The sequence below is a fragment of the Megalops cyprinoides genome, chromosome 1 (assembly GCF_013368585.1).
Source record: "Megalops cyprinoides isolate fMegCyp1 chromosome 1, fMegCyp1.pri, whole genome shotgun sequence".
Taxonomy (NCBI): Eukaryota; Metazoa; Chordata; class Actinopteri; order Elopiformes; family Megalopidae; genus Megalops; species Megalops cyprinoides.
Genome location: NC_050583.1, coordinates 35,148,407 through 35,172,925, shown reverse-complemented (window position 1 = coordinate 35,172,925; position 24,519 = coordinate 35,148,407). Strand labels below are relative to the sequence as shown.

Genomic DNA, 24,519 nt, shown 5'->3' with positions numbered 1-24,519 from the left:
ACCAAATTTTGTAAGTAGAATTTTTAAATTGAAGTTTGGAGAACTATTATACAAACACAGAAGTCTACACATTCTACTGAACAGCACATTTCAAAGGCTCTAAATATGATGCAATTTAACATTCAGCAGAAGCTTGCATTATCTGTTGTAGCTCCAGGTCCAGGGTTCAGAATTAATACTGCGTATGCTGACTAGGTCTCCTACTAGCATTATCACCACATCAGTATTGTTAGCAAGGTTCTTTTAGAACGGAATCCATTCCCTCTAGTGGCAGGACTGAGTTACTGCACAAGTTCTACATAATTTGCCGGGTACAGTCCTTCTCTTCCTCCGTCCTTCATTCCTCTGCACCAGCCCTGGTCGTCTTCTTCTTCTATCTTCAGGAATTCCTCCCCTGGTGGAAGGAAATGGAAAGAAACACAGTGAGACATAGAGGAAACACAGAAAGACAAAAAAGGGAGATTTATATCAGCTGCGGACTAGAGAGTGCATCTGTCACCAAGCTTCCGTAGCAGCTTCTTCACTTGATTGACTGTAGATGTGTACACATTTAGAAAATGCTGGAGCAAAATCCAGCTTGAGGTTATAACAAATGGCAGCACAAATAAGGGGGACCGCCTGCTCTGCTCATTGTTCTGATGGTGGGTCATTTTTTTTCCTTTCATTTCCATATGGGAGGAACAAATCGTGTCATTGAAATATTATATAATTTCCATTTGGAGGGAACAATACTTTTTGAGTAAAATAGATGAAGTGGATGAATACCCAGTAGGGAAGCTGCAACTTTTTGAGAGGGTAGCCTCTCCTAAGAGACACAAGTACTGAAAATATCAATATGGAGTTGCAGCCAGTAACAATGCAGAATTCAAAAGTGAACATGACATAGAATGACAGAGCATAAGGAGTAACAGACAGTGACAAAAACAGAAGGACCTGAAAGAGATAAACTGCAGCGTTCCATTCAGAGTTGTAGGAAAAAGATGAAGTTTGATGGAAACAGCTCCCCAGCACATTTCCAGTAAAGAGCAGTGTTTTACTATCAATGCTTAGACTCACCTGCTTTAAAGGAGAGTTCGTCCGTTTCCTGTCCCACATAGTCATAGAGAGCCCTCACTCTCACACCTCCTATCATTACACTAGGACAGAGAGAGAGGTTAATGCTACATGGCCCACCATGGGCTTTATGCTGGCCTTACGAACATTGAGAAACATATATATATATACTATTTATTGGAACATTGATCTGTCAAGGGGAAAACACATGTCTCAGATATATTAGCCTTATATATTTCTGCTGAGACATTTTTAGCCAGTTAGTGGCTTTCTGTAGAGCTGTAGAGTCATTGTGTATAAAATGACCTGCTCAATCACGGCCAGAGAAACCATATTCAAAATACAATCAGAAAGGAAATTAAATTATAACTAAAATACCCAGGGGTACTTTCGGAAGAACCAGACATGTTTTCCTCTTAAGCTGTTCCTATTTTGTCTTACAATTACACAACTATGTCTGATTTTTTTCATTCAATGACATTTACTGGCATGTTACACTTAATGAAATATACACAGGAGGGGAAGATTTATATTTAGAAAACTGACACATAGTAAAAAGATTTAAAATCACAAAAAAAGGGAAATGATCTTCTTAAACAGAGACATAAACGGCTTACGTTCTTTCCAGCATGGCCTTATCCTCTATCATTTTCTTTCCCTTCTTCTGCTTTTTTTCAGGAGGAATCCATTCCTTAAGAGGAAGAGAAAGATAGATAGATAGATAGATAGATAGATAGATAGATAGATAGATAGATAGAATTGTATTACATGTATGTACTGAATATTACACAGGAGAAAGCAGAATACAATATCATATTTCACTATACACTACAGTGCACAAAAGCACTGCACACGTCATACCTCAAAGTGTGGCCAGTCAGTCGGCATGCCTGGACCATGGTTGTTCTTCCACCAGCGGAGGTCATCCTGTTCACTGATAGACATGAGGGTGTGGTGAAGTTCACTATACACAGCCTTAACACTGAGAAGAAGAGAAGGGGAGAAGGCAAACACACATTACAAAGTAACACTGTAGCCTCTTTTATGACCAAACAAAATCAAGTAAACGATTTATTATATATAAAATGGAGTGATATAGTAACACATACTCTCTGTCTATTGATGCAAGTGTTCTTCATATGTAGTATACTTTGACAGTAACAATAACACCGCAAGTGTAGTAGTTGCAAGAACTCCAAGGAGGCAAAGGTAACAGCAGTTTCTGCATATGCAGAGCAAGTAGGGGTTTCAACCAAACAAAGTTATGATCCACCATTTAGACTAATACTGCAGAAAAACAAACTTAACAACACAGCTTTTTGCAAGTTTTTGCTAAGTTGCAGATGAACCCCTTTCATACACAAATAGTTGGAAAAACCTGGTCAGAAGCCACCTTTACTGCAGTGTGAAAGGAGCCAATGAATGATGTGGCATATTCTCTCTCTCTTGCTCATTTTTTTCTCTTTCTCACAAACTCACAGGTAAACACAAGTAAACACACTTGCTAACAAAACTCATTCCTTCTTCAGATGGTAGAATTGACCAGAAAGTATGAACTAGATACACTGTGTTTGTTGTGTGTGTGTTTACCTTTCATTGTTTGTGACATCAAGATGTCTGTGTATAGATAGGAAGGCCTGTTTGAGGAAACTGATCCTCTTCCTCTCCTCCTCCTGTGATTGGTCAAAAATCGACTCCATTTCCTCCATGTAACGTGGAGCATAACGTGTAACTTCCTCTAACACCTTCTCATAACGACCACGCATCTATGGATAAAATGTAATAGTAGTGGGTCATGATATTCATGGTCATGCATACACAAATGTGGATGTGAACTTAATGTGAAGCTTATGCACATCTTCTGTTATACATGTTTATCCACCTGTTCTTTGAGGACTTCAATAAATGTAAGCAAAAATTATAAAGTGCTGCCCATTGGGGCTCTTGAGCTAAACAGTGACCTCTGCTGGTTATTCGGGGTAGTGACATAAGATAGCACAGTCTCTAGCAGGGGAATGTGTTAGTCCAGTGTTTCTCAATCCTACTCCTGGTGGCCCACTGTCCTGCATATCTTCTGCCTATCTTTGCTCTACCTACCTGACTGAACTCATCAGTGGCACTTTTGATTAGCTGAGCACACCTGATTTAATCAAGCAGCAAGGATAGATAGAAGATACGCAGGACAGTGGGCCGCCAGGAGTAGGATTGAGAAACGCTGTGTTAGTCTAATGTCACTGATTGACAGTGGGGGTTGTAAGTGAAGAACATGTGCTATAAAACTGGACATTCCAAATTAGTTAGAAACCCACTGAGAGTTCCAGATTTTTAATTTAATTTAATTTTTAAGAAAGAAAAATGTCCGCCCATTTTAAGTGAGAGTGGAAAGCTCAGTGACTCTCACTTTCTCCTTCTCCTGTAGGGCCTGCTCTCTCTCCTCCTGTATCTTCTTTTGCTTCTCTATGGCGTAGTCAGGGTTCCCTCTGGCATGTGCTTCTCTGTCTTGGGCGGCCTGCGCCTTGCGGCTCGCCTTGTGGTAAGTGTTGCGCGCCTTCTCCAGCTAAGACATACCACAGGGCAACCACATGAAAAACAGCCTAAACAAAATCCACCCAGCACTTTTGTAGAATGACAATTAGAGCAGTTACCATCAAAAACAACACTATATGGACACACAATTCTAAGTTGCTGTATGTAAATCAGTGTAATTTCAATGAGACCTCAGAGAAATGGAACATATTGAAGAAATAACTCCCCTGCCTGTGTTAACTGGGATGGAAATCCATTACTAGGAGACAAGAATGACTATAACTACTACTTCTTTAATCAAGTAATGACACTCCATGGCCATGATGTGAAGAGAAAATCTGTCTTACTGTCTCACTCTGTAAAAGTTTGTGACCCTGATTTATGTTTTATTGTATGTTACTACAGTTACCAATCAAGACTGAGTATGTGCAAGCTGGAATGCCTTTAAATGTGTCCTAAAAGTGGCCAAATGAACAAGAATATATCAATTATATCAATTAAGCTTTAATGAAAAGATAATGGAAATTGTTAAAGAGAGTTTAAATTATATTGTATTGGTGCAGTTTAAGGGTATTCACAGAGTGTGGGGTAATTAGCATGCAAAGTAGGGGGTAGGAATATCAAGTAAAGAAAAAGTCCTAATTATCATTTTTAGTTAGATTGCACTGTATTGCAGTGTATTACTGAAAATATGTATTGTCTGAACTCTGCAGTTTACCACCACATGGCTAGGTTCTGGCTCTAACAGTGAATTATTTCAGCTACAGATCTCTCAACTTACAGCTTAGTCTCAGAAAATACAGTTTTTATAGGAAATGCCACTTGGATCTGCATTCTGTTACATTAAGGGTGATTAGCAGCTAGTGAGTCAAATCTATCTAGCTAAACATGTGGTATATTATATGCAAAAACATAACTCCTTATCTGTCTACATTGGGCTGATATAGAACAACAAATACAGTCCTATCTCAACAAGGTAGCTCAGTTTTTTTTTTTTTACCTTTTTCAATCTTTTGGCCCAGGGCTTTTGAGCACGCGCAAAACCTGTCTCAAAGTCATGTGACTCCCGAAAGCCCCCAAACATTTTTTTATGGAAGGTCTCTTTTTGCCAGGTCTTCACTCTGTCCCCATCCTCTGATACGAGGGATCGGCAGATGGAGGAGTGCAGGACAGACAGGCGATCAGCAGAGGAGAGGAAGCACTGCCATGCCCTAAGAAGGGAGCCATAGAGAGGGCCTGACGAGGGAAGGGAGACAGACAGCACAAGGTTTGCGTCACAGCATTTACAGATCAAATGGAAAAATGGTCAGTCAGAGGCTGCAGTACTCACTGGCATCCACTAGGGGCTTCCACTTGTTACTCCACTCACTGAGCTGCTGGGCATACTGCCTCTCCACCCGGGCCCTCTCTTGAAAGCAGGCCACCACGTCGTTGCAAGCCTGGAAGGATTCCTCAGTACGCCGGACCGTGCGCTGGTAGTTCCCCGGCTGATAGGAGCACGGGCGGAGAGACACAGGTCACATGTTGTTCTGTCACTTAGGAATGGAGGGCTACACTACACAACCCATTAGACATTCCCATAAGGCATCAGCCATACACAAAGAGCTCTGTTCTCAAGAAGCAGCATCATGTGATCTCTCAGCCTATCTGTGGAAGCCTGTGTCTCTCTAAGGACTGCCTTTTTTGTTTCTTTCTACTCCACTCTGATGATATCCAAGGTCCCAGCCAATCTTCCACGGAGACAATGTGTGTTAGATTAAGGCGTTGTCACTGCTTCAAGGTCTTATGAATTACAACAAAATAAGACTAGCTGAGGTCATTGAGGAGAATTTCAGCTTAGAGTGTGAGAAATAAAAAGAGGAGGTAAGACTGGGGGAAAGGCTATTGGAGAACAAGAGAGACTGCAGAGAGAGTGAGCATAATGATATTTCCAGAATGGGTATTTGTTTGTCCATGTGGAGTCTGGCACTGCACTCAGCTATTTTCCTGGCGCTATAAATCCTTTGCATTTTTTCTCTGTCTCTCTGGGAATCCCTCCATCTCTGTTAGAGACTGCTGTGTCATCTTGTCAGTCAGGACTCTCTCTGTCATTCCAGATCACTGCAGTTACTATCCTCCAATGTCCACTGTGACTGCCAGCACGTCTGTCGGTGACGGCAGAGTTACCATCCTGTAAGGTCCACTAAGACGGCCAGTGCACATCTCTCCCAGTGACAGAACAGCACCAGTGAGCGCAGCCAGTGTGCGCTGTCTGTGTGTCAGTGAACAGATGCTCTGTTTTTTCAGTCAAGTCTGTGCACAGTGAGTGAATACTCTGGGATTTCAGCTGACATTTCTAGAGGCACTCTGTCCCCTTGGGAGAAATATGGTGCAGCGCTGGCAAACAGACCTGCACTGCACTTTTTGGGCCAAGAGGACACACAGCCCACTTGCCTCAAAGTTAAGTGAAAGCAGCCAAAGATACATTCACAGGCCAAGAGCAACACTGACACATGCACTGGAACAACAGCCAGCCAATGAGGAACCGCAAGGCTTTTGTGAACAGAGACGTATCCACCAGGCCAACTAATCAAACACATACAGTAGAACAAGTGGCTAGGCAGAGGATAGAGGAGGAGCCATTTATTCTAATGGCTGTGTCTGAGAACACAGGGACAGTTAACTGGGTAGAAGCTGAATTACACCCTTTGCTGTACGTGAAAAACACTGGATGATAGCAGGGAACAGGAGTGCTTAAGTATAATAATTGCTTTTGATGTCCTGCCTCGGCCTGCTTTGACATAGGATTTTTGAATACTACCCTAAAACTTATGTCATGTCAGCATGACAGGACCACGCTAGCTTTCATTTGCATTCTTTTTTTGGCTCTTACCATCCAGAAGCTCTGGTTGTTGGCATCTTCAGGGGGCATCTCCTTTGGCAGAGTCGACATATTGGAGGTCTCTAAGGCAGAGAGAGAAATAAAGAGAGAGAAATGTTTCATTTTAAACGTTTCATTATTTTAAGCAATATTTATGTGCATGTATTCATACCAATTCATTAGCATTTTGAAGACTGTGCTTTATAGTACCTTTTCTTTTTTTTGTTTGCATCTGTATGAACTTGGGAGAGAAAGGAGGCACAGAAAAAGCATACAAACCATACTGAAGGACACACTGTGTTCCAGTCAGCCAGCTCAGCCACACCCAGTTCAACCTGTTCAGCCACGCCCAGTTCAGCCTGGCTCAGCCGCTCCCACTCGTCAAGCACACCTGTAACCCCTTCCTCAATCAAGCCCTGGCTATTTAAGGACTCTGTTCAGTTGCCTCATTGTGAGGTATTGTTTCCCTGTGATTTTACTGAGCCTGCTTGCTGCCATTTGATTGTGCTATTCCTGTGTTCTGACCTCTTGCCTGTTCATTGGACCTTGCTCATGTTTTTTGGATTTTGGATTGGTGTACTACTGCTTCCTGTTGCTGACCTGTTTTGTCCCTGACCATGCTTTTGGACCCTGTAATTAAAGCCCTCACCGCATCTGGATCCCCGCCTGTTTCATTACACACTGCAGCAAAAACTTCAGTTAGAGCTACACATGCCATACACCATCAATGTTGATAGTAATGTTTTTACAACTGAAAAAATGCTAATTTCTCACTATTCTCTATTAACGTCTTGTGCAATTACACAGAGTTTCCAAACGTAGTGATGCGGCAGGCCTTTCTCACTCCGCCTGCAGCTACACAATGGCTCACCATCATGAATAGCTCTCTTCAGATAACCACGCAATTTCACAGATAAGTCTCTAAGCATTCACAGCTGCAGTTTTGTGTGTGTGTGTGCACATGTGCGCGTGCGTGTGTGTGTGTGCAAGTGCATTATCATTTCTGAGAAGTATTGTTGGGGTACTTACACAGCCAGTTCTTTTGGTCAGATTAGATATACTAAGATACCACACACACCAGAAAATCTATGACAGTGATCACAATACTTCATACTTCATACATACTTCAATACTTCAAAACCTCATTCAGAAGTATGAGTTTGTTTTTTTTTTTGGATGCATGTCCAAAAGTATAACCAGACATAAGTAATTTTTTCACCATACACTGTGTGGCTGACCTCAGCCTGGCACAAATGGCATTTTAAATAGGTCACTGCTTTCATGCTTGAAGTTTGGTGTGGCAGAGGGCTGAGTGAATGCTGTAAGCGGTGAAATGTTTGAAAATGCATTTGATGACGGTAAAGGCTTATAATCAACACACACATTGAGACACTCTATGGAGACATTGAGATGAACTACAGTACATTTTACATGCATCTAATTTGAGCCACATATTTTGGGGAACCAGTTGGGTGCAGCTGGGCATGACCAGAGATTGAGAAGAGTCATGACTAACAGTTTGCCTACGCCCATCTTAAGGCCGTGCCAATTAATGCAGCAAATGTGAGATAAATGAATTCCACATTACTGACATGTGTGAAAAGGGCATTTGTTGTTGTACTGTGCAGAGCCCCGGAAACAATGCAAGCATTTTCACACATCTAAAGACTGTGACCAACCAGAGCTGAGTGAAATCGGACAATGCTGTGAAAAGTTAAAGATAGAATTTTTTCAATTCCTGATTTAAAAACTGGATGCAAGATGAAATAAACTAGGGGTTGCATGGGCCACCACAGATTTGCTTGTGACAATGAGCTATGGTCAAGAGTTTATCTAGAAATAATAGCTAAGAGATGGAGCAATTTTAATTGAATGAGTGAATGGCATTAAGTAACAGTCTAGCGAATAAAATTAAATTATGCACATGTAGATTGAAGACTAGCATTCACTGTATTAGGTGAAGCCATGGCCATGTCCAGGCATCAAGAGCTATGGCATGCAGCATGCATGCACATCTGTCTGATAAATGTGCCACATGTGGGATGAATTCTATGCAAAAATTATTGACATTTGGGAAAAATACATTTGGTGACCATATGATTTGGTGACCATATTGAGCAATGCTATGCAGAGTTACACATGGAAGAAACATTTGAAGAAGAAAAAGAAGAAATAAGGGAGCAAAAGGGCAGACTGTCAGGCATTTTCTCTTGAAAGCCTAAAAACTGAAAAAAAAAAAAAAAACAGAGCAAAACAAGAGGCCCTCAGTCATACTAGCTTGAATGAAAAATATTACGAAAACATGATGTTCAGTGATTCTGGCTTCAACGTTTAATGGTAAGTTTTCACCCATTCTTGATCTTTCACACAAAACTGTAACATGATATGAGGATGCTGCAGGAATGGCAAGAGGAATACCCCTAGCTCTGGGCATCGTCTTAATCAAGATAATACTGCAATTTAGCTATGGCTTCAGAGATGCAGTGCTCAGACTGTAAATGTCATTATGTGTAAGAGCATGGGTTTCAAACACATGGCAGAAGCTGAGGATTTGTTTCCTGCTCGTTAGCAGCTTAAGATAAGTAACCTGAATCAAATTCAGAACACCTTTTCATGTGAGTAACTGTCTTTCTAGTGATTGATGGTTTATGATCACCACTCTAAGGAGCAAGCCACCCTTCCCAGGAAGTGGAGGATGTATGCAATGATACTACATAAGAGCAATGCCAGACAAGGATTTGTCTTACAAGGAAATTATTTATATCACCATGCTCTGCCAGTCAGAATGTTTGTTGTGATGGCCAGTGTGACAACAAATGCCCTGTGTGATATAGTACCAGTCAAGTGTTTGGACACACTTACTCATAGAAGGGTTTTTCTTGATTTTTACTTTTTTCCACATTTTAGAACAATAGTAAAGACATCAAAACTATGAAATAACACAAATGGAATTATGCAGTGAACAAAAAGTATGAAACAAATCAAAACTATCTTATACTTTAGACTCTTCAAAGTAGCTGAAAATAGTTTTTAATTTTTTTTTTTGAGAGATATTCATACATGGGCATCAATGTCACTATTTGTCTAAGAAATAAATTTTAAGCATTTAAGCATAAGTATATGATCAAAATTTCTTTTAATGCTTGCTTCCCATTATCTTAATCAGGTATGTTCAGTTTTTGACTGGTACTGTACTTCACACACCTGCAATCATACTCATTAATTATGTAAATATTTAGTCATTTTCTCATTGAGCTTTTTATTTATTTTTGTTTGCAGATTGAGCTTTATGACTAATAATACTATAATGATTTTTGTTATTCCTGAGTTGACTTCCACATGATTTTGTGCTCTGATGCAAACATGTGGAAACACCTGAACCCTAACCTAAATCATTTAACTAATGTCATTTCAAGCACACATGGCATTTAAGCTTAAAGCTGCTCATATATTAAACATTATAGTATATAGTATATAGTATAATTGAACATATAACATATATTGAACTATAAAACAGACATATGGATCACATTTATTTCAGATTTTTTGTATGTTTTAAAATCATAATAAATACTCACAAGCAATTTCACATATCTACGTAAATAAAAATGTGAAGGGTGACATGCATGGACACCACAATATTGGAATACTGCAGAAATACATTAGTTTTTCATGCATCTTGCCCAATGATTCAATGGCAAGGATTCAGCCAAACTTCATATTCCCCTCAGTGGTCTGGTCAGTTGGAAAAGGGAAGTGAGACATAAGAAGATACAGATGGTTACCAATGTAAATGGCTAGATTTGATTTCATGCCCTCCATTCAGTCTATCAGTCAGAGAGTTACAGATACAAACACAGTGCGAGCAGTAATTAAAATATTCTGTATATTGCTACTCAGTCAGTGAAGCAGAGTGAGACAGGCAAGTACAGTCTACTGTAATGTAAATAATCAGTCAGGGATTGAAAGACTGAACATGAGAAAGAGGGTGCCAGCGTTAAATAGTTACATATAGTCGTATTATGAGCGAGAGAGAGACTTGCAGACAGACAGAAGTAGAGAGAGCGATATATAGTTTGGTACACTACACTGCATATAGTCATTCAGTCAGAGGTTTGGCATTCTAGAGATGGAATCTAACAGCCGGAATAGAATGCCCTCACCCAGCATTCCAATCTTTGAAACTCTAGCTGTCCCAAAATAAACAAGGGGGGAAAGGTCATCTTTCGCCCCCTCCCACTCCCTCTCCCACACACTGTCTTAGTTGGGCTACTCTTTTTTCCAATGTTTTCCCTGTCACCTTTCTTTTAAGTTAGAGTGTAAACATTTAGTATATTTTCAGGACATGCACAACATTGAACTGTAATATTCCCATCATAACACTCCCATCACTCTTCTCTGTTAAGAAAAAATATTCTGGCATGGTGGAAGGTGCAGCTATATCACTAGCATGAGCTAATTACTTTCAGAGATTTTAATAAGACAGCTCCAATAATCTGTTACATTTAAAATCCAGATTAATATCTACTTACATTCTAACATGGTCATATTAACATGTACACATATCATATATAGTTGAGTTACATATTTATAGAAACACGCACATGTGCAAATACACCACACACACACACACACACACACACACACACACACACACACAGATGCACAAAATTTGATTCCTTTGTCAAATATCCCTTTAGCATGAAATTATCTAACCACACTCCATCACAAGACAGAACATGAGAGAAGAGAGGGAGAATTATATCTCTCATTTGTACTCCATCTCCTCTTCCCCCTCCTCTCTTTCTCAGCTGTTTCAGCTGTGTTTTGTGTTTCCACTGTTTATTGTCAAGCCAGTGCCTCAAAACACACAGTGTTAAGTTATCGCACAATCCTCTTCTGATTGCCTGTATAACACATTGACTGCTCTGATTAGAAGGTCAGTGACAGTGCCCTCAAGTGTCCAACTGGTCATATAGGAAGCACACACTAATTAGTCAGGCCCCACTCCATGTCCCGAATTCGCCTGAGGTTAAGGATATAATGAATTGTGTCCTCCTCACCCTTTGACCCCACTTCCTCTCCCTTCCCTCCTCCCTCTCTCCATCTCTTTTTCTCCCTCTCCCACAGAACAGGGTTAAGGCACTGGGATGGAGAAGGAACTGAAAGAAGAAACTCCCACTACCCTCAGAAACTGAGTCTTGCAAAAGTCTAGCATTTAAAATTAGAGAAGTAAAAGCATGAAGATAATGTTGTTGATTGTATAAATCGATTACTTATTATTAACAATTAGTTTGGAGTCACTCACTATTCTTAAAAACAGCTTAATCACATAAGTATCATACATTATTATATTGCAGATTTTGCAAAAACAGTCACTGACTGAACCATTTAATAATTATATTTTGTCAGGACCAAAATCCTGTGGGAAAAATCCCACTGTATATCCAGTGGGTGATATCGTATTTACTGAATAATCCAAAACTTAAACAGCTATCCCCAGAACCAGTCCACAAATCCTATAAGCTCTTTTGTTATGACAACATGAACTGCAACTGCAGTTTACCACATAAATTGGCAGTGGCTTTCAATAAAGTGATTTAATGCCTGAAGTTTATTCTCCTCTCACCCCATCTCCTTCCCCCACCCCTAAATGCTCCTCGCCCCTGTTTTGTCTGCCACACGTAATTTAGCACACATTGCCCCACTGTCAGGAACAACGCAGGCTGTGCATATGAATCAAGACTGACAAAAGCAAAAGTATACTTGAGCATGTCCAAAGAAATGAAACGTGCACTTTATGTTTCATCTAATAGAGAAAATGAGGTGCCTACCTTTCACTCTTTCTGCTTTCACCCCGTTGCTCTGTCTCTCCTTGTTCTTTTTCTGAGTTAACTTTTTCTCTCTCCTTTTTCTGCCAGTCTCTCCCTCACCCTTCGCTTATTCTCCTGCACACTCCCTCACTCTTTGGCTCACTTTGTCAGTGTCAGATGATGTGGCTTTCTCCTTCTCTCTCTCTCTCTCTCTCTCTCACTTTCTCTTGACTGCAAAAACAGCTGCAGGAAACTGGTCTTCTGCCCGCCCTCTCGTGCTCTCTCTTTCTCTCAGAGCAGTGTTAATGAATTGTAGTGTCCAAGTTGTTAGTATCTGTGTGTATGTGGCCCTGACATTTAACCCTCTATCAGTCACATTGCAGTGTCAATGTAACAAATTGTTCAGTCAGCCAGTTAGTGTGCATATGTGGCATTGAGAAAAAGTTGATGTCACATCCCTTCCACCATTTTATTTATATTTCTCATAATATATTTATGATATATTATATCATAATATTATATATCATATTATATCAGATGAAGTTATTCAGAGTGAATCACAGAGCATCAGTGGATTCAGTATAAACTACATTGTTACAAAGTGGTCAGTCAGCTAAAAGTAAAATATAAAACACCTATATACTGTATATGCATCCTCACCAAAAAAAAAACACTTTCTCCAGCTGCAAAAGGCTTGTTAGGCTTCATATCTAAATGAGAACAGATACAGTATTTAGAAAAAAAAAATCAGTAAGCAAGGGAACGTAACTGCTGATTTCTATAAAACATAACAATATACGATACGAAATATTTAATATATCATTAATATAATGATAAAAACTCATTGCTTGACAAATCCATAAATAGGTGTTCATTGTCTAGGGAAGGGTGACTTATTCAGAAGGTTGGACATGTTAAAGAATGTAAAAGAATACATCTCACTCAATAACATATCGGACCTCTGAATCAGATTGAGAAGAGATACAATGTATCATTTGTTATGAAGATATGGCACTGCTCACATTTGTATCATATTGAAATTATTACAGTATAATGGGAAACTCCTGAACATGGAGTGGGGATGAGAGACACATTACTGTGAAATACTGTCATAATTATCATAGCTCTGTGTTTGTGTTAATAATGTGTAATAATTTGAGTTAGTGTGAGCGATTAATATGCAACCCCTTCTGAATTATTGCCTCCTTACAAGTTATATTCTCCCCCAAGTTGTTTTAACCATGGAAATCACACAATATAAGAATCAATATTTTTTGATGATAATGTAAAGTGCTGAAAAATAGTTTTCATTTGGTGTTTCCGGTTTATAATGTCAACGTGTAATATGCATTGGGAGTTTTGCAGTTTAGGAAAGAGTTTTTGGTTTCATGTAAACACCCTTAGCAAGTCTGTGAGTGGTTTTAAGACTGGTGTTTTACTAAATGTAAAAACTGTAATTAGAGAGTCCTTAGAGAGATTCTGCCATTGCACTCCTGAAGAAAGGAAATTGATGACACATACAACTGGGCGAGAGACAGGAGTAGGGAAGAGGTTAGACTGGGCAGATGAGGGGTTGAAAGCAAGAGGGTGCAAGGGGCATGGTGGCCAAAAAAAAAAAAAGTTAAAAAAAAAAAACTGAAAAAAGTTAAAATGCTGAAGTTAAAAAAAAAATTGTATGCAGTGTACTGTACTGTCCATTAAAATGGCAATTGCTGAAATACAGTTTATTTCAACAGTAACAGGACACTCATCTACAGTGACTCCATTGCCATTTTTTTACAGCAGTGCAACAATCTGAGAGTAGCAAGACCAGTTGTGGTCTGATTAATCTAGCATTTAATGTTGACACAGGTTCAACTGCCATTTTAGCTCTGGATCTCTGGGGATCACTCTTTGTTTTGCATAATGTTTTCTATAAATACACTGAGATACAGTGATAGATCCACAGACCATGAAAAAATAAGACAAACTTAAGTTATTTGTACTGGAGCACTGTTCAACCTCTGTCATCCGTGACTCCAAGTCACTAAGCCAAGCACACTCTATCATACTGCCAGAAAAAGGAGACACGTTTCACATGAACTGGGTGATTCTGACCATGGCTCAAAATTCAAGTCAGAGGACTCTTTATATATACTAGGCAGGGCAGTGGAACAGAGATCGTGTGAAAATAACTAAATAAATAAATATTTTCATATTGCCGGACTAACAAGACATCACAGTAGGTTACACCTTACATCAGGGTCTTTACAATGTAAACTTTGAACATTCCTTTGTGCAATGGAAAAAAAAACGTAAATTTGTATTAAGTTCAGTCAGACAACATATGAGTGACGTCAGCAATTGCGAATATAAATTTCCTGTATGAATTGCAGATCGCACATATAGGCACATTTTAGGACAACTGCTTTGAGGTCCTTCGTGTGCCAAGTAAGCGAGCCGCCTATCGCGCTACAAAGTTGTCGGGTTCACAGATTTGATTTCAAAAAGGCAATGTGGCGAACAGTCCCATGATAAACCTTGGGGTCCTTTACTGAAACGGGCTTTATATTCCGCCATTTGGACACGCGCGTTCTTTCAGTACTAGGCAGCAAAGGAGGGCAGTTGATGTTACGGTGAGTCTATGTTTCGCTGTTTGTTAATATATTAATTATTTGTTCATTTCTGTGGCTAGAATGCACTCTGAGGGTTCCGTAAGTAGCCTAAGTTTCGAGAACTAGCTAAGGATAGCGAGGTGCCGAACAAATAACATCGACTCAGTTTCAACGTCCACGTGCTTTTTTCTAGATACGGTAAAGTCTAGTTGGTGTCAAATTAGTTTTAATTACTTGATTACTGTTAAGATGCTAGATCTTTCATCTGAAGTTAAAGTTCCGACTTTCTCAATTGTAATGGTCACGTCCATGTGTGTTGCACATAATTGACTCGCTTTCAGACAGACTTCTTTGAGCCAGCCAGCTACCTAGATAGACCCATAAATTGTCCTGTATAGAAGGTTCCTCTGAATTTTGACCACCCTTATTGCCACTACATGAATCTCGCTACCTGATCTGAGCGTATTTTTATTTTTGTTGAGGTGGAAGTATTTGACTACATACTACTTGTATAGAATTTCAGTACTTATTTTGCTGCATGTCTCCAATGATGCTTTGCACTGGGCTCAGAATTCTTATGATGACCAAAGTGCAGCTCTGCCCTGACAAGGTAGAGTCTGAGGAGATGGGTGACTTAGGGCCAGTTTTTACCATTGTCCACCAGCTCAGATGTAATGTCACGGAATTACTGCAGTACCTAAATTGCATAGTTAAGTTTGATGAATCCTGTTCATAATTTGAGTGGGTAAAATATTTATGCTAGAGGACTGTTTAAAATGGTTGAAAAGTCAAGAAATTGTGCATGCAGCATGTCTTCATGAAACCAGGTGATGGAAACCTGGATCTGTTCATTACACCATTCCATTAACAATGCCACTAACCCTCTTTCACATTTGGCTCATTTTCAGATGCCTCCAAATTCTCCAGATCTCAATCCGATTTAGCATCTGTGGGATGTGCTGGACCGACAAGTCCGATCCACGGCGGCTCCATCTCGCAACTTGCAGTACTTGATGGATCTGCTGCTAATGTGTGTTGCCCGATACTTTTATTCATATAGTGTATTTGGCCACACCTATTAATTATTGAATTCAGGTGTTTCAATCAGACCCGTTGCCACAGGTGTATAAAGTCAAGCACCTAGCCGTGCAGTCTCCATTTGCAAACATTTGTGATACAAAATGGGTCGTTCTGAAGAGCTCAGTGACTTCAAGCGTGGTACTGTGATAGGATGCCACCTTTGCAATAAGACAGTTCGTGAAATTTCATCCCTGCTGGATATTCCACGGTCAACTGTAAGTGATATTATTAGAAAGTGGAAGCGTTTAGGAACAACAGCAACTCAGGCACGAAGCGGAAGACCACGTAAAATCACAGAGCAGGGTCAACAACTGCTAAAGCACATGGTGCTTAAAAGTTCCCAACGCTCTGCAGATTCCATAGCTGAAGAGTTCAGAACTTCCACTGGCATTAATGTAAGCGCAAAAACTGTGCGGCGAGAGCTTCATGGAATGGGTTTCCATGGCTGAGCAGCTGCATGCAAGCCTCATCACCAAGTCCAATGCCATGTCAGATGGAGTGGTGTAATGCAAGCACACAAACTAGACAATCCGCGGTGTTTTGCAAGCATAATCATTTATTCTAATAACGTGATTAGTGTCGATTATTCTGTGAATTATTTATTAATCAAGGGGGATAAAGGGGAACGGGTTAAAAGTAATGAGATTTAAAGGTAGTGTTCTGGCTTCCCCTGTTTCCAGCCCACCTGCTACAACTGGTCTCAATGATGGAAAATATTTAAATAAGTTAATATTTAAATAAATTGCCAAGCCTGTTTGTAACACTGAAACAAGCATTTAAAGTGTAGATCAATAAACTTGGAATATCTGCAGTCTGTCATTTTCCTTAAAATGCTCCTGGTCTTGGCTGTCTTGTGATATCAAGATTATCTCTTGACCTCAGTTTCACTGTTCTGTATAATGCCGTTTCAGCAACCTGCAGCATCACTGATTTTACTGTTCAGTTGGGGTCCAAATATTTAAACAAATCTGAATGCACATTTATATGTGGTATATACATGAAATGTTTGATTTGATGCTCAAATGTTATGAGGTGATATGTCCAAAGCTGATCAGTTTTGTTAACGGAACATTAATATTTAAAATGTATAAAAGATGGTTTATCAAACGTCATGAAATGCTTTGATGCAATGCTTTGGCATGACTGACCTCACTTCTCTTAATATGAAGTTTGTGTGGAGGGCAGCTGAGCAGGTCTAGCTAGTTAACTGGATGCTTGCAAGGAGCTGGAGGTTTGTGAGTAGCGTATACATATCACAATAGTGCCTCTGCGGTGACCTACCAGGGCTACAATAACATGTTTCCATGAGTGGTCTGTTTTAGAACTGCCTTTGGAGTCCAAAATTGCCTCAGGATGATACTAGGGGACATGGGTCAAGATTGTCCACATGGTGGGTTCAATGTACAATCGCATTTGTTCAACAATAGCTAATAGACTTCAAACTGGGTGGGTCAGAAGTGTGAAATCTGATGGTAATTGCCATGAGTTTGACTTGCATTCTTGGTTTAATCTGCACTGTAACCACAAATGGCAGTGTTGCAGTGAAACCTGCACCATCTTGTAGGGGAAGGTGTTAACTGAAAATATTTTATATTGAGCCTTGTTTCCTCAAACATTCTACAAACCATCTCCTCAGTCTTCAGCTGCTGGTTTGACCACTTCAGCGTGTGTTCAAACTTCAGCTAAATGTGGCCCAATTCTGGATTTTTTTTTTTTTTCCCCTTGTGACCCAGTTTTGATGTTTTTACAAAAGTTTCAACCACAAAAAAATGGAAGAAGTCACATCTCTTCAGTTCTGATTTGATCCACATGAATGTAGACTTGTGACTGTGGAAGCTCAAATCTGAGTTGATCAACTTTCATGTGGCTCAAGTGATTTGTTACTGCACACAACAGGTTGTGACTAGACAGATGTGAGTTTTTGTTTATATGTACATGTGTAACATCAGGATTTCCACACCACCAAGGAGGGAAAGCACTGGGGTGCAGCTGTTGTCCTATACATGGTTTAATTCTATGGACTTCTAGTCTAGCTGTGGTCTGACCACAGCCTTCTACATTTAAATTTGGTTGAAGAAGGCCAGAACACAGGCCACGTTTGGTCCACATTTGACTGATTGATACCAAAGAACAGTTTTGTTCATCTGGAGCAGTATGAAATCTTTGAAAGAATTGAACTGAGACCATCTGTTTTGGACTGAACTCTGCATTTGTGACTTTGGCCCACCAAATGTTTTAAGTATGAATGCAAGCAAATGTATGTTCAGTTGGGAAACTAACCACTCAAAAAGGGCACTGAAATGTGGTCTTCTGGGATGATGTTTCAGCCTTTGCTTCAGCTTCTTGCTGTATTTCCAAATTTATGAAGTCCTTCATAAATATAATTTTTACCTCTTCACAGATTGAATCAAATTTTTACCCCCTATCTATTGCATAATAATAGATAATTGGTGACAGCACCATATATCACACAGGTGAAGCAAGATCACAGCACATAGGAGTCTCTTCATTGTACTTAATTTTTTAAAACTTTTGCTGCCAGAAAACTTAGCAAAATCATATAAAACTGAATATATGCAGGCTTTAGAATTCTGGTATGTGTGTGGCAAGTGGACTTTACAAAAATAAATCATTGTAAGTGAACGTGATGTGAAAGTGACCTAAATGCATTTCAGTGGGGACATTATTATAAACAAAACCTTCTTCCTACAGGCTTATGCTTCTGTTTCCATATTAGTCAGAACTCCACCAACACAATAGTGCTGACATATATATGTCTGAATACAAGAGTAAGGTTGTCACACAGAGTCCAACTATGGCTTATTGCAACCATGAGATTACCTGTAATGTGACTGAACACCTGTATAAGCTCATGTTTTAAGTACATCCAGTCCTGTAGTTTAATCAGTTAAAGATGTTTAAATGACAGCTTTGTGTTGAATTGATTAAAATGAATGTTTAGGATAATTTCCATTTCAAGAACAGCCATTTCAAATAAGTATCTACTTTCAAGCACCACCTAGCTATCAAGATCATGAATTACAGTTTTGGGGTAGTAAATTTTGTACATTTTCATCGCATTGATAACGAAACACAAAGATTAGAGAAAAACACCTCTGTAAAATAGGACAGGTACAAAGGAGAAAACATGGCATCAGACCATCAAAACCTATGCACAGGAATATCAATAAATACAGGTGTTAGGAAAATGAAACGTCTTGCTCACTTTCTTCAACTGTCCTGTCAGTGTGGAAAAGACTCACACCAAGAGTGTGGGTGTGGGTGGGTGTGTGTGTGGGTTGGGGGGGGGGGGGGGGGTATGGGGGTTGGAAGGGAAACATTGAGGAGCAGGCATAAGGAGAAGAACTCACGGTTTATTCAGAACTTATTTCAGCATCTTTATTATAATTCTAATATTTTATATTTGTCATCTCTTAAAACATTTGAAATTCATATATACTGTATGTGTATGTATATATGTGTATATGTGCATCACATATACATTTATAAGCCATAAATAACCTTTCATCTGTTTGTATTATTTCTTTTTTACAATTTTAAAATATTCTTTTAAAGGAAACAAGTAATGCTTTCTATACCCCTTGGCCAATCCCTTCTTCAGGCTCTCACCCCCCTTATCGTGGTATAGTAATAACACCTCTCTTTGACACAGGCACACATCTATTTAGATGAATAAATACTAACTGGTAAATCATTTATGTCATAAGTAATAAGTGATGATAAGGATTTCAGGGCAATGCCTTCAGTTAAGACCTGGACTACTGAAACTTAGTAATACTGATGGAACTACAGCTCCCTCTGGTTAACATCATGAATCTGTAATATAATAAACCTGAACCACAATACAATGGCTGAACAGTTGTAACAAATATAATTTATTATTAAAGTAAGTTTTCCTAAATAGAGGGCAGCAGTACTCGTCTGTGGTTGCCCAGGACTTGAAGCAGTCATACACTCACTGTGGGGTCATTTAGTGTAAGACACACCGAGAGACAACAGAGGGAATGGAACAAGTTGTGTAGAAAGCACTTCTGTAAATAAATGAACAAAATGTACCTTTTCTTCATGTTAAACCTTATTTGGAAGACAGAGATTCTGTAGAACTTTGAAAATTGTACATCTTGAACCATTAATATAATCATCACTAATATTGTTACCATCATCATTGCCACAGTTATACTGATCAGTATATGTTGGCATTTTTCAGTGATATGATCAGTCTCCTGAAATCAATTCACAAGATAAATACGAAAGGTCACATGAATGTGTGTTGGTGTGTGTGCCTGAGTTTGTGTGTGTGCGTGCGTGAACGTGTCTAAAATGTTTAAGGGCCTCACTCCTTTATGAAAAGGAAAGGATAGAAAGAAAAAGGGAGAGAGCAGAATATATACAAACCACCAATGAAGTACAATCCCCTTTATGTGCATGAGTGTGTAAGGGCTGTACCACTGTGTCTGCAGGATCAACAGGAGAGAGGGAACAAGCAAAGTACATTAGATAGAAAGATTTATAGAGACATAGCAGGAAAATAGAAGAGCCCTTTTGAGTTGATCACTGCAACAGTGTCTAAGAGTCAGAGATAGAAGGAGAGGCAGAAGTTGACCCTGTGTGATTGTACCTACCAATAAAAATCTTGACCATATTGACCATATTGGCACCACTCAAATCAGTGGGTCATTAGTATCTGTTATGAAAACCACATCACAATATAAACCATTCATTTACCCTGTTGTCTGTCTCTGCATACAAGCGTCTGTGATTATACAAAATGTGTCATTTTACATGTTGCACATACCTGCCTCTCATCTTATCTGAAAGCCCCAGGAACGTAAATGAACTGTGAGTCCTGTGTGCTGGTCTTATACTTATTTTACACCAACCTCCTGTAAACGGATTCTGCTACACCACTGTGAGAATGCCCACTCACTCATCAGGTTAATGTGGGGAGTTGGGACTCAATGAATAACAATCATCCTGGTGGTAATACGATAACAATCTGTAACAGCACCCACATGGGTGCAGCAGGGGAACTGTAGCTCACAATAAAAATATAGCAGTAATGATGATGATAATAACATTGATGATGATAATAATGATCTATAATAGCAATACTTCTGCCCCATTTAAATAAAAAAAATTGTATGAACAATCATTATTTTAAAACAGATGTAAGTGTAGATTCACACATCCATTCATCTGTTTATTCATTTATTCATTCTTCTTTGTATCATAGAAAGAGTTGTGTTTGAGAGGGTTGGGGGGATTGGGTGGAAGAGAGCAGGTGACTGAAAGTCTTTTTCTCTCCCCTTCCCCCATCTCCTCTCCATCTTTTTCTCTCTCCAACCAGAGTTCAGAATAGTATGATTCTCGTTGTTGGTTGTTTTCAAAGTTGAAGTCACTTCAATGCTTTGGAAGTCTTTCTTTAAAATTCAGTTGTCTGTTTCCTGTATCGTTGCTCAAAATGTTATTTCATTGTACTTTAAATCACATTTGTTCTTTCTCATCAATATCTTAGATATTTTTGTCTTTTTAAAGTGTCCCACCTTCATTGACATAACTAAAAAAGGTATATGTATGTAGGTATGTCTGCATGTTCTTTTTTTTGTGTATGTGAGTGTGTCTGTCTGTCTGTGTGTATCTGTGTCTGTGAATGTGAATGAGAGTGTGTCTGTGTCTGTGCATGTGTCTGTGTGTGTGAGTGAGAGTGTAGCACAATACCTTCATTGTTGGAGTGGGCACTGATTTTTGCTACAGGCTGTAAATACAGAGACCAGTCTGTATCAATGCTATTGTATAGCACAGTATACACCATGTACTGAGCACAATTAAAGAACAGAGCCCATCAGGTCCAATAGTGAGGTAAATACATAAACTGCACTGACATGTCCACTACAGGCCTCTTTGCCCACAGCAGGAACACATTAATGTCACTGAGAGGAAACCTCTCTATTTGCAGTGCAGGAGTGCACATATTCCTCTACACTGCAACGTTTGTTTTTTTTCTTGTAAAAGGCTCAGAAATACAGAGGAGAGATCAAGAAATAATGGTCTGTGGGCCAAAATACATAATTCTCTTAACGGAACTCAGTCTCTCTCGCTCTCACTCACTCATTCTCGCGCTCATTCTCTTTTAAATTTAAAAAAACAGGTCAAGAAAGGCCTCCAGGACTCAGCCATTTTTGATTGTTTGTTTGGTTTCAGGTTTTTTGTTTTGTTTGTTTTTGCCGCTAACAGACCTGTGTAACGCCAGTCTGTAATTTCTGGTAGTGACAGTATGTCTGTGGAGGATATATGTATGTTTGTGGGTGTGTGCTTTTGTTTGTGTACCTGTCTCTGTGTAAATGTCTATGTATCTGTGTCTGCACATGTTTGTCTGTATGTAAGCAGTGCCCCTGGCCAGGCATGTCTTTGCATCTCTTCCATTTTTCCCTTTCTTTCTTCCTCTCTTCTATGCTCTCCTCTTGTTATTTGTCCTTGTTGTCACTGAAGTTTTGTTTCCATCAGGCTCAGAGTCCAGCACAAATAGCAGCAGCTGTGTCCACTCTCTCACTCTCTCACACACTCTTTCTCCCTCCCTCCTTCCTCCTCACCCTCTCACTCTCTCTCCCTCTCTGTCTCTCCTCTCAGCTTCGAGTCCCCTCATCCCTCCTCCTCTCAGGCTGTCCCTCTCGGGGGGAAAGAGCAGAGACAGGGAAAGGAGAAGAAAGCCTATGAAGGAAGAAGGAGGGACAGATCAAACAATAAAAAATGAAAAAGAGGCAGAGAGATGTAGATGTAAGGGAGATAAATGGGGTGATAGACAGAGGAGGAGGGGAATGTTTGAAATGGAGGAGGAATGGAATGTTTTGGAAGGTATGAGGTCACAGAGAAAGACTAAGTCATGCAGTCCAGGAAAGACACATCTGTCCCTTTCCCTCTCCATCTAGTCTGTCTCTTCAGCAATGTCCTCTGAACCGCTCCCTCTCTCACCCTCTCTCCTTCAGGTTTTCTCTCACCTGTCCAACAGTCTCTTCAGCGCACGCTCGATGTTCATGCGGTGGCCCACACGGGTCACCCCCAAGTCCAGATAGTCCTCCTTGGTGAGGGAGGGGAGGTGCGTGCCATCAATCTCATTGTCCAGGAATTTCTCTCTATGCTCCCCCAAGTTCAGGTAGCCCAGCCAGTCTGCCACGTCATACTTGGTCCAGTATGGAAGGGGTTTGGAGGCAAAGGGCTTGGAGGAGGGAGGGGACGACAGGTGGGGGTAACTGAGGCAGGCTGGAGGGGGTAAGGGATGGAGTGGCGGGGAGGAAGTGCCTGAGAGGAAGTGGGTGGGGGAGAGGGAGCGAGAGACTACCAAGGAGTTGGGAGGAGGAGCCCCAGACGGGGCAAAGAGAGGAGGGGAATGTGCAAAGTAGGGATCTCCTAGGGGGTTGGCTGGGGAGGGTGGGGTGATGGAGCCCCGGAGCTCATAAGGGCTACTGTAGAGTGGGGATGTAGGTAGGATGGGGAGAGAGGAGGGGCGGGGCGGACCGAGCTTGGGCCTATCAGAAGGGGAGATCAGGGGGCTTGGAGCACGGCGTCGCTGTAAATGGTCAGATCTCCTGGACTCTCGACTTGGAATAAACTGGAATTCCAAGGCCTTGTTCCGGTATGATGCCCGGTGTTTGGGTGAGGTTGGGTAAGGGGAGTAGGATGGGGAGAGCGGGGGGTGAGCTTGCTGTGGCTGAGAGGGGGCCATGGATGGCTGAGGGGATGGAGAGCGAGTCCAGTTGGGAAACAGTGGAGACTGAGAGGAAGGGGTGGGGGACAGGGCTGGCTGGGAGGGCTGAGAGGGAGACGTAGGCAGTGGGGAAGGGGATCGGGCTGAGGGAGGACTTAGAGCAGAAGAGGTGGAGTCTTCAGAGAACCTGCAAGAGGGAAAGACGTTAGTATGCCAGCTGAAGGTCAAAGCACATAGACAACATACTAACACAGAGTAAGACACACAAGAACTGAGAAAGAGAAGAGGCTGAGATAGAACAAGAGGAGAGACAATATATTAGTTACCTGTGCCTTGTGAGTTACAGACAGATGGAAACAGCAAAAGACAGCAATAGGGACAGGAATACAGAAAGAGAGGAACAGTTTTACACACACACACAGACTAATGTGCACAATATCCACCATCCAACAAAGGCTACGCACTGACTGTACTGAAACCCTGACAGCCAACCACATGGTATTTCTTATGTACATTTACACCCAGACCAATACAAAGAGGGGCAAAAGCACACGCAAGCATATAAATATGTGTTTTTTTGACTCAAGGAGACACATTTAATGACACAGCACCCATTGTGTTGATCTACTGCAGCCTCATGCAATGGCAGAGGAGGTAATGATTTGCATAAATAATCACATAGGTACTAACATGCATTGCTGATGCACTCCATATGCAGTATAACAACTTATAAATACTGTAATACAATACAAACCAAACTATAGAAACAGCCTGTTGCAGTCAAACCGTACTAGTACAGCACAGTTCCAATGCATGTTACAGAAAGCCGTGACTCCTGACACAACAAATAAGACAGTTTCTCACACACGC

General features: G+C 40.4%; 2 protein-coding genes and 1 non-coding gene across 5 annotated transcripts in view; 1 reads left to right on the top strand and 2 right to left on the bottom strand.

Annotated features, from left to right (window-relative positions):
• Positions 1 to 157: 157 nt before the first annotated feature.
• On the bottom strand, positions 158 to 12,440 carry LOC118782253 (protein kinase C and casein kinase II substrate protein 3-like). Its single transcript, XM_036535561.1, has 10 exons — positions 12,274 to 12,440; positions 6,452 to 6,522; positions 4,910 to 5,066; positions 4,580 to 4,815; positions 3,455 to 3,610; positions 2,644 to 2,819; positions 1,915 to 2,035; positions 1,671 to 1,744; positions 1,057 to 1,136; positions 158 to 394 (listed from the first exon to the last, which is right to left on the bottom strand). The coding sequence occupies exons 2-10, from the start codon at positions 6,509 to 6,511 to the stop codon at positions 282 to 284; spliced, it is 1,173 nt and encodes a 390-aa protein (XP_036391454.1). The 5' UTR covers positions 6,512 to 6,522; positions 12,274 to 12,440; the 3' UTR covers positions 158 to 281.
• A 2,945-nt stretch (positions 12,441 to 15,385) lies between these two features.
• Positions 15,386 to 15,474, top strand: LOC118794294. The gene has a single exon (XR_005005766.1). It is a non-coding gene; the product is annotated as a small nucleolar RNA SNORD88 (small nucleolar RNA).
• A 7,096-nt stretch (positions 15,475 to 22,570) lies between these two features.
• LOC118774956 (SH3 and multiple ankyrin repeat domains protein 1-like) overlaps positions 22,571 to 24,519 on the bottom strand; it is a 59,578-nt gene continuing 57,629 nt past the window's right edge. Inside the window, exons 26-28 of one of the 3 annotated variants that reach the window (XM_036524594.1) lie at positions 23,976 to 23,981; positions 22,943 to 23,836; positions 22,571 to 22,655 (exon numbers count right to left, since the gene is read on the bottom strand). In XM_036524594.1, coding sequence (XP_036380487.1) covers positions 22,571 to 22,655; positions 22,943 to 23,836; positions 23,976 to 23,981 — 985 coding nt within the window. Of the gene's footprint in view, positions 23,837 to 23,975; positions 23,982 to 24,519 lie in introns of all 3 variants that reach the window. The other 2 variants (XM_036524603.1, XM_036524611.1) reach the window with 2 other exon arrangements.